The sequence below is a fragment of the Peromyscus leucopus genome, chromosome 13 (assembly GCF_004664715.2).
Source record: "Peromyscus leucopus breed LL Stock chromosome 13, UCI_PerLeu_2.1, whole genome shotgun sequence".
NCBI classification, from domain to species: Eukaryota; Metazoa; Chordata; class Mammalia; order Rodentia; family Cricetidae; genus Peromyscus; species Peromyscus leucopus.
Genome location: NC_051074.1, coordinates 14,181,259 through 14,197,835, shown reverse-complemented (window position 1 = coordinate 14,197,835; position 16,577 = coordinate 14,181,259). Strand labels below are relative to the sequence as shown.

Sequence of the window (16,577 nt, the reverse complement as noted above, 5' to 3'; positions counted from 1 at the left end):
AAATACACAATGGCAGATGCCTAGAGTTTGAAAGGCTGGTGCAGTCTCTTACACAGGATGGAGTTTATTTACAGTATCATCATCTTGTGTCCTCTGAAGGTCTGACCGGATTTTTCTAACAAGAGGAGTACAGTAGCCTTTGGCAATCTCCAGTTTTTCAGCTTTAGTTATACCATATTCCTGAGCAGAAAAAAAAAAATTAAATTAGAAAAAAAAAGCTATAATAATAAGCAGTCTTAACAAAAGCACTCTTTGAAGTGAAAAATTCTCGTGAGACCCAAACGTTACATTAAATCCCTTTAAAACATCAGACAAGTCTTAGTTTGCATTTTTTGCAACTGCAAATACATTCTTTTCAAGCTAGTATGTGTAATTAGAAGAATTTTATGGTGGAACTGAAAAAGCAGTTTACCACAGAAAAGGAACGGTGAATAGATGAATGCAAGCTTTATGACTAGTCAAGTTTCATCCAAAGGTTTACAATATGAGAACAATTTTAAGACAAAAATAAATTGATGTCAGACATTTTTAACCAAATATATAAGTAATTACTAATAAAAGAAGTAAAACTAAAATCATTGTAACACCAAAGTTCAAAAAGTCTAACATATTTTTCTAAAAAAAAAGAAAAGAAAAAGCCTTTGGCTAGCCAGTAATGGTAGTATGTGTTCATTGCCAGCAGTTGGGAGACAGAGGCAGATGGACCCTTGAGTTCATGGCCAACCTGGTCTATATAAAGTTCAAGAACAACTAAAATCACAACATGGTAAGACTCAGTTTCAAGAAACAAGCCATTGTCTAATAATCTTAAAGTTGTGATAAAATAAATAAAATTACATATTTATAATCACTGTGGGTTAATTAGACTTCTAAAGAATCAAAACAACGTAAAATGTTAAGAGAGCAAGTTAATTGCAAGGTAACTTTAATGAATGTTATCCTTCAAAGTCATGAATGAGAAAGCGATTTCCTATCTGGTCTATAATAAAGACTGGACTGAGGAAACAGTGGCCTGAGTAGCCACCACTTTCTGCTTGTCTTTAAAGCTGTTTGCACAAGATAAAACCCACTGACTGAGTCAAAAACCTGTGGATGGCTTGGTCACAGGAGAAAACATTGGACTATCTTTCTGCTAAATAGATACGATATTAAACTCACTTCTCAATTCTTATTTTTATACTCATCAATTGATAATATATCTCTCAATCCCCAACAGCTAAACTCCTTTTTATAGTAGATGATGATTAACATAGAGACCCACAACTGGTCAACATGCAGAGAATAGGAGACTGTGGAATGCTCAGCTTTAAGTGGGATATTTATATCATATACCAACCCTCAATGCTCAAGGTCACCATGGAAGAGGAGAGAGGGAAGACTGTAAGGTAAGAGACAGTAGAGGTCTGCAATGAAACAGTATTTGCCAGTCATAAAAACCCAGTTGCGTAAATGAGCTCAGAGTAGCTGAAACTATATGTAGAAGATGTCCATAAAATCAAGCCAGTCAAAAACCCAGCATGGATTGGGGAGGGGGTCATTAAGCCCACCCCTATCTAAGGAGCTATTGGCAACTGATGTCTGCTGCTGAAGGGATAGTCAGTCTTCAGGGTTTGGGTCCTGAGAGGCTACTCATGTTCCAGTAGATGGTCCCACACCCATGCGCACACAAGCAACATTAAATGGAACCAATGGGACTTTTTGAAAAGGAGAACATATGAAACTGGATAGAATCGTGGTGAGGTGTAGGGTGCCAACTGCTGAAGATGACTGGAAGTTGGACATTTCTTTAAATTCATGTATGAATATGAAATAAACCTTGTTAAAAAAGAGTATCTGTGATTTGTAAGGAAGGTGAGAGGAAACAGCAAGCAGGAGGATGCAGCAAATGGGGACAAAGGCAGAAAGATGGGGGGTATGGAAGAAGGAGGAAACTGTCAAACCCCCGCTGTTCAAGTTCATTCTGGGATGTTTCTACTAATCGAAAAACCCTCAGATTCAGATGGCAAACCCCAGTGCACAGAAAAGATCTTAAAGATCCATGACGACAATAACAAAAATGTGTATTTAATACAGACATTGTAGCTGTGAAAACTGAACTTAAGGTCACTTGCTCTACTGTTTTTTGTTTGTTTGTTTGTTCAGGGTTTTTGTTTTTTGTTTGGGTTTTGTTTTGATTAACTTGACACTAGCTGAAATCATCTAAGAAGCAGGAACCACAACTGAGTAAATGCCTCCAACAGAATGTCCTATAGGGCATTTTACTAATGGATAATTGCTGTAGAAGGGTCCAGACTATCATGGGTGGTGCCATCCCTTGGCAGGTGGTCCTTGGGTGTGTAAGACAGCAAACTAAGAAAGCCAGTGAGTAGGGTTCCTCCACCGTCTAGGCTCCAGTTCCTGCCTCCAGGTTTCTGCCCTTCTTCAAAGGACTGTGACTGACGTGTGACAAATAAACCTCTCCTCCCCAAGTTGCCTTAGTTAGTGTTTAATCACATCAATAGAAATCAAACTAAAAAAATGACTTAAACTATAAGTTAGCTTTCTAAATTCAGTCAGTGAATCTTAATATGGTACTATAAATTGGTTACACAAAGGTATATATATATATATAGTATTAGCAAACAAAAGGAATATGTTGGAATAAAAATAATCAAGGAAAACTTTTGAAATTTGATTTAGCGAGGTATAACAGAAATTTTCGTACACTGCTAACCTTGGTAAAAACAGAGCTCTGGAGTTATAGGAGTGAAAAACTACATAAAAAGGAAGTGAAAGAAATGAGAGTCTGCCGGGCGTTGGTGGTGCATGCCTTTAATCCCAGTACTCGGGAGACAGAGGCAGGTGGATCTCTGTGAGTTCGAGGCCAGACTGGTCTCCAAAGTGAGTTCCAGGAAAGGCACAAAGCTACACAGAGACACTGTCTCGAAAAACAAACAAACAAACAACAACAACAACAAAAAAAAGAAACGAGAATCTAGGTTTCCAAATAAAAAGTGAGGTTAGTTAGGTTCAACTCATACATATCAGCCGATGGGAATAATAGTAATAATAACAATCTTGATGACTGACAGATAGCTAGACAGCTTTATTGATATGAAAAGAAGTTCTAGATGCTAAATGAAAAAGGAAATCAAGTAGAACAATAGCATGCTTTGCTTGATTCCATTTTTGTCAATGTATATACATATATACACGTACTTGTGAGTAAAGAAATGTATGCACATGAATTTAAGGGAAGAAGACTGTGAAAATCCAAACACTAACATGCTTTGCTCTTAATTGCAAAGTTAAAGCAACTATTTTGTGACTATATTTTCTGGATTTACAGAAATAGACAGTATCTGTCTCTGTGTGTGTATGTGTATGGCTATTTAGTATTAGTTTTTCTCTTCAAGATAGTAAAATTTTTGTTCATCTGCCACCATCTCATTAAAATTAGCTAAAATAATTCTTAGCTAAGTTCTCATATGTATTTGCTGTATTTCTGCTACAAATAGAGCCAATTAAGATACCAGATGAGCACAAGATCAAGTGAGACAACATTACAGCGGTATGGAGTAGGAAGAGGTGCATGAGCCCTACCCCTAGCTGAGAAGCTACTGAGAGCTGGTGGATTCTGGGAGGAGAGTCAGTTTTCTTTAAGGGTGTGGCCCCTATAGGTTGGAAGCCCCAGAGGACGGCCCCACAAGCAAGAATATATGAGCAACACAAATTGGACTTGGTGAGTTATTTTTTTAAAAACATAGTATAAAGTTGGCGAATAGGGAAATGGAGGACAGATGTGGGAATATGATCCAAATACATTCTATGGAATCCTCAAATAATTAATAAAAGATATATTTTAAAGAACAATAACAATAAAAAAGATTCCAGATGAGTCTATTTAAAGGCATACGATGGTGATCTCCACAAGACTACTGCTATACTCTCAATGGCAAGTTCTAACATTTCATAATCCATAGTTAACAAAAACTACAACAAAACACCAAAACCATAAATTACTATAATTTAAGCTACTAGGATACAATGAGCTGTTTCTTCAGCTGCAAAGAGAATATACTGAGCTGGGCGGTGGTGGCACACGCCTTTATTCCCAGCACTCGGGAGGCAGAGGCAGGCGGATCTCTGTGAGTTCGAGGCCAGCCTGGGCTACCATGTGAGTTCCAGGAAAGGCGCAAAGCTACACAGGGAAAACCTATCTCGAAAAACCAAAAAAAAAAAAAAAAAGAGAGAGAGAGAATATACTGAAGTATATACACAGTGCAGGATCAGATTATCAGGGGGCTGGAGAGATGGTTTAGTGGTTAAGAGCACAAGCTGCTCTTCCAGAGGACCTAGGTTCAGTTCCCAGAACCCACATGCCAGCTAATAACTGTCTGTAACTGTAGCTCCAGGGTTATGATGCCCTCTTGTGGACTCTATGGGCACTGCATGCACATGGTGCATAGATATACACCGGAAAGACACCCAAACATGCAAAATAAAAAAATAATTAAATCTCAGATTATCCTCAAATTCCATTACCATTTGAGTACTCTTTTTGGTCCACCACTAGAAAAAGATGTTTATCCTTAATTCTAAAATATTTTTAATATTTAACAGAAAGAGAGGTAAAATTAAATAAGTTATATAATGATACAGATTGTACTAACAATCATATAAAGCATTTACATATTTATGAGACTACTAAGTGATACATTTAGATATACTGCAAGCCTATTTTGAAAAGTGCATATGAGCCACTATTCAGGGTAGAGAGCGCCATCTTATATTTATGAATAAGTAGTCAAAAATGTTTCATAATCTTCACCATGAGTATGTCCTATATTTCTGATGGAACAGACATACAGCTGTTCCTCTGTGGTGAAGAGCAGGCAACAGTCAAATGAATGGAGCACCTACGGAGGGTGTGCCCTGCCTAAAGCTTTACAAAGTCTCCTCTATCTACTTCCTGTGAATATCAGGAAAAGAATACTGGCATTCTATGAATATCAGGAAAGGAACACTGGCATTCTGTGAATATCAGGAAAGAAATATGGCATTATTTGAACAACTCTTTATAAGTAAGGCAAGTTGAATTTTTCCTCATAAGCGTTAACCTTATATATATTTCATTGTTTCCCTGCTGCCTAACTTTCACTGGCAGTTGGAATGTCTGATCATATCAAGATATCATATCTTGACCTCTAAACATTTTCGAAATATTTCTATATAAAGTAAAAAGACATCTTTGTTTTTCTGCTTTTCTGCTGACATAAGAGTGTCAGAGACTGGACCCAAAGCCTTATACATTTTAGGCAAGTATACTATCACTGAACTATATTCCCAGCCTGAGAAAATGCTTACAGAGAACCACAATCAACATTTTCTTTACTTCCCACACACTTCCCTAGCACAGTGCTCACAAGTACACTAGTTGTGTGCAATAAAAACTTGCTAATGCATTTACCCCATACTGCTCCCAGGATTGTCAGCATATTATTATTCAATTAAAAAAAGTCACCACATCCTTAATTCAGCAGAACTACTTTATACCATACATATTACAATACATGTGGCTAAAAATCACAGAACATACAACATCAAGCATAAATCCTAACATAAGCTATCAACTCTGGGTAGCCACAATATGTCAATGTGGTTATACAACAAATATGCTATCCCAGTGGAGTAAAATGTGGGAGAAAAAGGAAGCAGGCTCCATTAGTGTAGGGGCAGATGCCATATGGGAACGCCTTAAACCTTGTACTTAATTTTGCCATAAAACTAAAAATGGTTAAACAAATAAAGCCTACTTTTAAAAAGTCAGTATCATCAAATGTCTAGACAATCAGGTAATTGTGATTAATATTACTGATAAAAAGCTTATAATAACTCAAAATTGCTTAATATAAAAGTTCACAGATATATTTAGGATCATGCAAACTTGTCTTTATCCAGTAGTGAGTACTATGAAAGTGCTTTATACACAAAGGTATAAGGAAATTACCTCCTAAGAGTAACTTACCTGAGGGATGACAATATCTGCCAATGCCTTTGAAAGCCTATATAGTTCCATTGTATTTTCTAACTTCAAGGAACCGTTATGCTGAACATCATATTTGATGCAGTCATATATGTCAGGGATTTTACTAATATCATATCTTCCATTCTTTGTTTTAAAGTCTTTCTCCAACTTGGACCACCTCCGCAGCATAAGTTCCAGAGTCTCACTGTGGTACAACTGGATATCTAAAACAACACACAATTTTTAGTATATCCAACTGAACAATCTGATTAGGAACACAGCCTAAAGTCCTCTGCAGCTTTCCCTGGCCTCGAACTCCCTACCCTTCTCCAGGCTCTCTGGTGCTGCCTGTGATAACAGCCCTGTGCCGCCATGACTGGGCTCCCTATAGTTAGAAAACTTTAAAGAGAAAAAGATCAAGCTAATAGAAGAAGCTAGAAGGTACTACTATCCACACATACCACATATACTGGATGGTTGCAGGCTTGGATAGGTACATAGTACAAGTACTTGCATTAGGTGCCTGATTTATTTATGAGACCTTTCCCATATATTACAGATTTTGATAAAAAGAAAAACACCAAAAATTATAGCAAAACTCTTAGAATTAAGATGCTTTCTATTCTAAAATTTAAATACTTTACTTTCCTAAATTCCTACAACTAAACAGAATAAGTGACTATATTTGCAGAAAATAGTCTTAGATATTAAGAGGAGTTTGAATGAATTATTTATCACCAAGAAACCCAAGTTGTTAACGATTTCAAACTAACCTTAGAACCAGTTTTCTGCTTCTTTTTGTGCTGCCTATTTTCTGCTTAACTATCTGGAAATGCTAAATAACTCAATAATCAAATAAGAGTATTTTACTGTCTTTTTCTTACTATCATGGATAAAGTGACAATAACCTAGCTATTATTCCTTGTTGGATAGATACATTAATTCATACTATAGCCACACTTCAAACAAGAGATTTGATATCATAAGAAGATTCATACATCTTATTTGAAATGTTTACTAAAAAATGACAGTGCCTTCTGTTTTAAATTCTAAGGAAAAAAAATATTTACCAGATGATATGGGATCTTCCATCCGATGTCTGATTTGAGAAGTCAAACTTTGAATCAAGGAATATACCTTGTCACAGGTTTTCACTGGATTTTTAATTAAATGCATTGATTTGATAACAGAAATGCTTCCAGATGGAGTAAGCTACAAATGAAAAAGATAAAAGTGTTTTCTAAATGGCTATGTCCCATTATCCAAGAGAATGAATACAAACCTTTCCACAGCTGAGAAAATAATTACATTCTATACATTAAGATAGCTAACATCCTGCTGGGCGGAGGTGGCGCACACCTTTAGTCCCAGCACTTGGGAGGCAAAGCCAGGCGGATCTCTGTGAGTTAGAGGTCAGCTTGGTCTACAGAACGAGATCCAGGACAGGAGCCAAAACTACACAGAGAAACCCTGTCTCGAATAACCAAAAAAAAAAAAAAAAAAAAAAAGATAGTTAACATCCAGTAATACAATCTGTATGTTTTTAAAGGGGTATGAAAGTCTCAGAATTTCATGTTGAAACAATATTAAACTTCAACTAAAATTAGATTATCTACAGAAAAAATCAGAAGTACTCTCAATTAAAGGATGAGATTTGATGGGAATTTGGTGATCTGCATATCATGTGCAACTATGGTTCTAACCACTTGACATATACCTACATATAATTATACTAGGCATTTATAATCATCATCATCTTTTCCTTGGTAAGTTAGTTAACTGAGGTTAAGTAACTTGCTTAGGTGAAGTACGTAGCATAAGAAGGAACAGAATTCAATCACAGAAAGGCTGGTTGCAGAACTCACACTATTAACCACTTTGCTATTATATTTTGTTAATGATGTTTTTCCAATACAACAGAAGTCAATAATTGGTACCAGTTATAAATTCAACTTTTAACATTTACCTTGGCAAGATATCTAGCCAATAAAGTAGGTTTCTACAAATGTGAAAAACACAAAGAGAAATTGCACTTTTGATTATAACAGACTAGGTTCTTTGGAGGTAAGTGAAACTCTATGGAGAAAAGTTATTATTTTTTTACAGCATCCAAGAAACAGCAAAGTCATAAAAAACTATAAAAGCAAAACAAAACGTCCAGTGATCAAGAACATGAGTCTGATGTTAAAAGACATTTTGGTTTGTTTGTCCTGGAAACAGTAGATTTTAAAGAGATGCTGTGGAGAAATCTAATATTGTTGAACTAAGAACACCAGGTTCAAAATGAAGTCCAGCTTTCACAAAGGTAAAAGTATGGTAAATAGCCTGCATGTAGGATTCAAAAAGGGTGCATTAGGGGTAAACCAAGCCAAGCAACAAACTACAGGCCAGTCAATCAACTGGTTGGCTAAGAAAGATGTGTCTGTGAAACTGACTTAAGGCATGATTTGCTCAAAAGAATGGCAGGAAGAAAGAAAAATAAAGAAGATAAAGTTATCTCAGAATCAATTTACTTCCACAAAGTTTTACAGAAGATCAACGAAAATGTTTGAAATGGGCTGGAGTTGGCTCAGCAGTTAAGAACATTGGCTGCTCTTTCAGAAGATCAAAGTTCAATTTCTAGCATTCACATGTGGCTTCCGACACTCTAACTCCAGTTCCAGGGGATCAAAAATCCTCTTCTGACCCTGTGGCACCAGGCACACACATGGTGCACACACATACATGCAAGCAAAATACTCATTTGTGCGTGTACGTAAAAAAAATAAAATAAATAAATTTAAAAAATTTAAAAGAAGATGGAGAGGCTTTAGCTAGCCAAAGCAAGAGAGATAGAGAAAAAAAGACAGGGAGGGAAGAGAGAGAGAGAGAGAGAGAGAGAGAGAGAGAGAGAGAGAGAGAGAGAGAGAGAGAGAATAAAATCAGAGCGGAAATGGAGACACTTAGATCACAGGGATAAAAGTTCACTAAGGACTCCTATGAAAAATCATGCACATAATCTAAAAACCTCAGAACTGGATAAGCTTTAGACACACAATATCTATCAAAATGGAGCCATAGAAACACAGAAAACCTGACCCAACCAATAAACAACAGCATCTTCACACAGTGACCTGAACCAAACAATAAAGAGCAGAACCTTCACACAGTGAATGGGATGAGCACCAGCAGCTCTGCAACACTGTCAGGGCAGGTGTGCAGAACACATGTGCTGGGCTAGTGGGACTCGATGTATGTGCCATTCTAAAAGATGAAGAACACTGTCCTAGCAATTCCTGATGCTCGATCAAACAGTAAAATGCATCATATAGAAACTATAGAACAGATCTCAAATGAGTTGTAGCTGGTATGGTCAAACCAGAACCAGGTGTTGAAAACTTAGAAGAGCAGCATCAAGGTAGCCAAAAGATGCTAAGAATGTCACAGTGGAAGCAATAGGAGCCATAGGAGACGAGCCTCCTGGAAAGTAGGCAGAAAACTGATGAACTTGATGTTCTGTCGTATTAGAAATGTGTCTATATTATTGACATCTTATAACCAAGAAAATTAATTAATCCAATATTTAGTAGACCGTGTGATTATGGTACTAGGGTCTCGTGAGTCAGATTTTGATTTGTACAGTATTCACTCTGAATATTTCAGATATGGGAAGATCAGAAAAAATTTCTACAGATCTTAAATGCAGAGGCCATAATCAAAAGGTGAAGTGTCTTTAGTGGTATCCAGCCTATTATCTCGTCTTTTACTTTAGGAAAATGAAAAAGCACTTTATTATTTTATTGATTATTGTTTGAATTCATGAGAGCAAAGATGTTAAACTGAAAAATATGGCAAAAAAAGTTAGTGATAAAATTTTAAATTGTAGCTAAACCTTAGCTGTCATTATATGTGAAAAATAAATTTATAGTAGTACAATGTATAATATAGTATAATAGTAAAAATTATAACCTATTAAAGGTGTCACTTTAGGTTGTAAAAAAAATTCATGTATGAACAAAAGTCTCCCAAGTAAGAGATGTTCAACATTAAAACTTGTCACTGCTCACTTCTATCTAGATTTAAAAACTAAAACCAAGTCATCTCAAGATTATCCCACAAACATTGAAAAGGAAGGAGACATTCCAAATCCATCCCACAAGATGAGCATTTACCTGATACCAAGACCCAACAAGGAAGGAGGAAAAATGGGGCAAGGGAAGAGAGGCAGAACAAGGTGGGAGGGAGGGAATTACTGCTCTGCATCCCTGATAAGTAAATGTAAACTCCTCAGTAACACCCGGCAAACCAAGTACAATTGGGAAGATTGTCTGTCATCACCACATTATTAGGTAAGATTTGTCCTGGGATGTGACAGTGGGTCAGTAACATAAACACTAACCACCACACAAGAACAGCATCCAAGCAAAGAGGGGCACATGGGAGGGTTTGGGGAGAGGAAAGGGAAGGGGAAATGATATAATTATATTTTTTTAAAAAAAAACTCAAAAAATAAAACAAGTAATAAAAATTATACAGCCCTTAACAGTAAGATCTCTGTAATTTAGGCACTGAAGGAACTTATTTAAACATAATAAAGGCTTGTGTACGATGAACTTTGCCAACATCTGGGAAAAACTCACAGTGTTTCCTCTAAGAACTAGAGGACAGAAATAACCACAGGGTCACCATCAGTCAGCACAGTTCCAGGAGTCTTAGCCAGAGCAAATAGCAAAAGAAAAAGTAAAATGTGATGTAATGTGAATCTTAAAAGGTCTTATTAATAAAACAAACCCGGAGCCAGGTCTTGGGGTGAATGCTGAAAGATCAGAGACAGAACAGGCCACAGCTAACCTCACCTCGCCAACTTCTCAGCCGATCCTGTTTCCTCAAACTGGAAGCCTCTGAGTCCTCACCCAAATGGATCTCAGATGAACTGCTGCTAAAAACCTAAAAGCTTAATGAGGCTCTAGTTCCTGGTCCTCACATCTTATATACTTTTCTGCATCCTGCCATCACTTCCTGGGGTTAAAAGTATGTGTCACTATGACTGGCTGTTTCCAGTGTGGCTTTGAACTCACAGAGATCCAGATGCATCTCTTGCCTCCAAATGCTAGGATTAAAGGTGTGTGTGCCACCATTTTCTGTCCTCTATGTTTATCTAGTGGCTGCTCTGTTCTCTGACCCCAGATAAGTTTATTATGGTGCACAATATATTAGGCACACTATCACCACAATGTGAGCTCCAAGTAGTAAAGGAAAAAGAAAAATGATCCTCCTTATCGATTATATTATTCTACATATAGAAAATTTCAAGATACTATCCACTAAGCCAGGTACTCTGTAAGCTGAAGTAGGAGGCTCCTAAGGGAAGGAAAGCCTGAGCCATTAAGTAAATCCTCATATCAAGAAAAAGAAAAAGACAAAAATACTCCATACTCCACAGAGACTCAAAAGATTGCTAGGCCTGGTACATTCAGTAACACTGCAGGACAGAGTCAAGATACAATAATCGGTAGCATTTTTGTGTAATAATTAATGAAGTGTGTAGGAATAAAACTAAGAAAGTAATCAAATTCAGAGAAACAAAAATTTAAATAATGACTCTCAGAAGACTGATGAAGTTGATCGGTGATGGAGAAGCTGATCGGGAAAGAAATCAAAGGATCTATACAAACTGCAAGGAACTTAAATGGTATCAGAACAAACTTCTAGAAGAACATGAGAGTAGAAACACAAACCAAACTGAGAAGTAGCAACTATTCTTAGTTTCATTTGTTGTAAATTTTGCACAAGAAAAGTTCCCACAGTATTTAGTAGTAGATTTTGGAGGGAAAAAAAATGAAATAGTTGTATACAAACATTTCTTATCAAATAAGGAAGGGGTTCCTTACTAACTTTTCCTTCACACTAGCACATCATTGACATGGAAATTAAGATAAATAAAACTGAAAATGGGCTGATCTGATTCATGACTATAGATGCCAAACTCCAAACAATAAAATCTGTAATCTCAAATGAGTAACATATAAAAAGGGTAATATGGAAAAGAGAGAGAGAGAGAGGGAGGGAGGGAGGGAGGGAGGAGGGAGGGAGGGAGGGAGGGAGGGAGGGAGGAGGAAGGAAGGAAGGAAGGAAGGAAGGAAGGAAGGAAGGAAGGAAGGAAGGAAGGAAGTCAAATTTAATCTAGGACCAAAGCATTTCCTTGACAAAAACTTAGCAAAAAATGACCATGTATAATTTCATTACTTTTTAAAAAGGTAATTACAAAAGCAAAAGCAACAGAGAAAATCTCAAATCCAATGGACAAGTATTAAATCTTCCTCTGGGAGAATGTGAGCAGAAAAACCAATACTGTTTTTAAAGTAGGTGTAGTGGGATGCCCCTTTAACAGCAGCACTCTGGAGGCTTAGGCAGGAAGACTGCATGTTCTTCAAGGCCAGCAATAAGAATTCCTTCTGCATCATGACCTTGACCTCACTTGCTCCAGTGATCCCTCCTCCTTCTCTTCAGCTGAAGTCTAGGAGCTCAGCCCAGTTTGGTTGTGGAATACTGCATCTGCTTCCATCAGTTACTGGATATAGATGGAACATGCATGGGACTAAACTAGATCCTCTGAATGTGGGTGACAGTTATGTAGCTAGATATGTTTGGGGGAGTGCCTGGCAGTGGGACCAGGACTTATCCCGGGTGCATGAAATGGCTTTTTGGAACACATTTCCTAGTGTGGGATATCTTGCTCAGCCTTGCCATAGCGGGGAGGGACTTGGTCCTGCCTCAACTTCGTATGCCAGACTTTGTTGACTTCCCAAGGGAGGCCTTACCCTCACTGAGGAGTGGATGGGAGGTGGGATGAGGAGAGGTGAGGGGGCAGGAGAAGGGGAGGAAAGGGGAACCAGGATTGGTATGTAAAATAAAAAAAGTTTTTTTTTAATTAAAAAAAAGAATGCCTTCTGTTTAGTATTGTTTATAGAACTATAAACATTAAAATAAAGCAAGAAAAAATATGAAGGCTGGGAAACAGCTCAGACTAATATTACATTAATATTAACAACTATACTTCTATATTAAAAATAATCAAAGAATAACAAACATTTTCAAGTAGTGCCATAAACAACTGCATTAAAAATACCATTTACCTTAGCTCAAATATAACAGGAATAGGAAATACTACATAGGAAGTTGAATATCACTGAAAATGTTATTGAAAATCTTAAAGGATCTAAGTAAATATACTATAGTATTTTCACATGTTGAAAGAATAGATGCAAATTTGTACAAACCATGGAAATATGGATTTCATGCAAGCTAAATAAAAATGTGAGCAGTATTTTTAATAAGTTTATTTTAAAGCTTATATGGAAATTCAAGAAATGCCAAAAACAATTAAAGAGGAGTCTGTGTAGAAGGCATAAGATTTGATTCATTGTTTCTACACAATGATCAACAAACAGAATGCAGAGGCAGAAACAGACTGCAACAGCTGATAAATAATGTTCCAGGAAAGTGGGGAGCCTCTTTAGGAAGTGCTAAATGTAAACATAATTAGAGGAAAAATTGGTCTTGACATATTAATCTCACAGCATACACAAAAATCAATTTTGTCTGAGTTTCAGATAAACAATAAAGTTAATAGAATCATAAAATTTAGACCATAAAGTAGAATATACTATGACTTTGGTTAGAAAAACACTAAATTCAAAGGAAAAAAAATTAGCCTAAAATTAATTGAAAATATCAATTTATACTTATTCAAACTCGTCATTAAGACTCATCGTATTTATCAGTAACAAGAACATAAATAACACAAAACTCTTGTCACTTAGAACAGCATAGACATCAAGCAGAAAGAAAGGACAAGATACTTAAGGAGAACTCATGAAAAAGGACATCTAAAGAGTCAACTTTAAAGAAATGAAAACGTATATCCTAGGCTTAGCCACCAGAATGACCATCAAATAACCCGAGAGTCTCACATGTGAATAATATATGGAGCAATGACAGCTTTTCAGACTTCATGAGTCTTAACCGGCTTACACTCTGGAAAACAGCCTGACTTTATCCAGAAATACCGAATATGAACACACCAAGGTTTGCAACTTCACTCAGAATACATCTAAGAGAAACATGGTCTCCTAAGAACCAGGAGGCATGCAAGGATGTCCGTGCCAGCATTAATCTTAACAGCCCTAAACTGCAACCAATTGAAAGCATTATAAACTACAGAATATTCATAAAATAAAATATGGGACAGCAAAGTAAGTTCTGCAGGTCAAGTAGGTCTAGTGATGTAAGCCTATGAGGTATGAATGGTTTTAACATTTTTAAAGGGTCACAAACACTCTCTCTCTCTCTCTCTCTCTCTCTCTCTCTCTCTCTCTCTCTCTCTCTCTCTCTCTCTCTCTCTCTCTCTCTCTCTCTCTCTCTCTCTCTCTCTCTCTCTCTCACACACACACACACACACACACACACACACACACACACACACACACACCTCAGAGACACAGAGACCACAATCAAGCACTATGCTATTTAATATCAGTTGTCAACTTGATGAGACCTAGAATTAGCCGGAGTGATGGGTCTCTGAGCATGACTTTGGGAAATCATCTAGCTGAATTAACTGAGGTAAGAAGACCCACTGTAGAAGTGGGCATGACCGTTCTCTGGCCTTGGTTTGGTCCTGGGCTATATAAAAAGGGGGGAAGGAGCTGAGGATAAACATGCATTGTTGTCTGCCTCTGGACTGTGAATGCAATGTCCCCAGCTGTCTCAAACTCCAGCTGCGGCAGCAGCTCTGCCAGAATGCGCTGTAACTTTGAACTGTGGACCAAATTAAACGCTTTCTTCCTTCAGTTACTTTTATCGGGACATTTTATTATAGCAACAGGAAAAGTAACCCCAACAGGCTCACGAAACCTAAAATAATTATTATGTGATTCTTTACATGAAAAGAATACTGGTCCCTCAAATAGACTACTACATAGCGAAGATTATTAATGGTCTAGGGAAAAATGGAAATACCAACAGCACAGATGAATTTCACAAACACAGACTGAGCTAAGAACCTGCCGAGACCCACCTTCTCATAGTCTTCGGCTGTAAAATCTCTGTCTTTCTGAAGGATTTCATGAAGCCTCGCTTTCACACGCTGCTGACAACTGCTTAAAGAGTCGCTGTCACTGTCCAAAAGGCCGTTCATATTTGCACTTTTCACCATCTGGACCAGAATGGGGGTAAGCTCTCCTTCTAGAGCCAACAGACCCTAAGTACAAAACAAAGTCAATGGTGTAAACATACGTGAAATAACAGGCCATTCATATTTGCGCTTTTCACCATCTGGACCAGAATGGGGGTAAGCTTTCCTTCTAGAGTCAAAAGACCCTAAATACAAAATAAAGTCAACGGTATAAACACAGGTGAACTAACAGGCCAACACAATAACTTCATGATATGCTACGTGTCATCATGCCTAAGCTACTCATCACAAATTAACTTTATTAATGTCATACTTCATCTTTGTCAGTAATGGCTTGATTGGAATTAAAAATACTGCCTTAGTAGAAATCTCCAAGAAATAGTTGATGACAATTACAGCAAAGCTGTTTATACCTTTGCAAAAGCAGCCGCAGTCATCTGGACCCGCCCTTCATCGGAGGCGTATATTTTGAGGTCATGTCGGTAGGTGCTATGCAATCGGAGCAGACCACAACCAGGAAACCCTGCATAATCTCCTGAAAAGAAGTCCTCAAATCACTTAAGCTATATTTCTGTTTTGTTATAGTTCTGTGAATGTTTAATAAGACCACAAGGTAGAAGCAAAGTGTCCAGACTCAATCAAATTACAGCACTTACCTTGACCTCCAGGGTACATACACCTAAAAGCTCTTCCCAGCTCTTCAGCCTGAACCCTGCCTGCTGGAGTTAGCTCTCCTCCCCATTTGAGAACCAGCAGTAAGGATGGCTCCTCTCTTCGGTTATCTAAGACAGACATGAGTAATAGAACAAATGTTAACTTTGTTTAGACAGGTCTTGGTATTAATCTTTACTCGGGGTTCTTTGCTTTGTTTTTAGTGGAAGTTGGCCCATATGCAAATGATTTTATTCTCTAAATGTGCCTCCTTGTGGACTGCTGCTTCCCACAGGAATGCCCTTCGTTCTCCCTTTAAAGCTCTTACTGAAGTGTTCAAGTCTCTTTCAGTTAGGTAGCAGGATATCGATGTTCTACAGAGAACTATCCTCTCTCCCTCCCCTCCCTTCTAATGTCCAGGCTATTGCTATTGCCAGAGATAGATAATAGAAACTCTTGGGCTGGAACTGACCTGAAAGAGTCTTCCTTAAGAACTAGCTTTCATGGTACAACAAGGCCATGCAAGCTTCCAAAAGAGGGAAGCAACCAACAGCCCTACCAGGCTCTGACAACTGTAAACCACATCAATGACTGGCAAGGCACCACAACCCTATGAGTGCAGTAGTGGCATGTATATCTTGGTGTAACCAACAGCTTTCCAAATGTATTCAAGACCTGCTCAACAAGAGGGATGCCATGCCCAGTACTGGAGATAGCTAACTACTCAGTGCTTGTGAGGTCATG

The 16,577-nt window shown here is 37.6% G+C and overlaps 1 protein-coding gene across 19 annotated transcripts in view; it reads right to left on the bottom strand.

The window, feature by feature from the left end:
* The window catches only part of Ppip5k2 (diphosphoinositol pentakisphosphate kinase 2), a 73,149-nt gene that overhangs the window by 31,149 nt on the left and 25,423 nt on the right, over positions 1 to 16,577 (bottom strand). For 15 of the 19 annotated variants that reach the window (XM_028879110.2, XM_028879095.2, XM_028879100.2 and 12 more), the window contains exons 15-20: positions 15,839 to 15,964; positions 15,596 to 15,717; positions 15,066 to 15,248; positions 7,078 to 7,219; positions 6,008 to 6,231; positions 53 to 180 (exon numbers count right to left, since the gene is read on the bottom strand). In XM_028879110.2, the coding sequence (XP_028734943.1) occupies positions 53 to 180; positions 6,008 to 6,231; positions 7,078 to 7,219; positions 15,066 to 15,248; positions 15,596 to 15,717; positions 15,839 to 15,964 (925 nt within the window). The remainder of the gene's footprint in view (positions 1 to 52; positions 181 to 6,007; positions 6,232 to 7,077; positions 7,220 to 15,065; positions 15,249 to 15,595; positions 15,718 to 15,838; positions 15,965 to 16,577) is intronic. The other 4 variants (XM_028879097.2, XM_028879099.2, XM_028879107.2 and 1 more) reach the window with 1 other exon arrangement.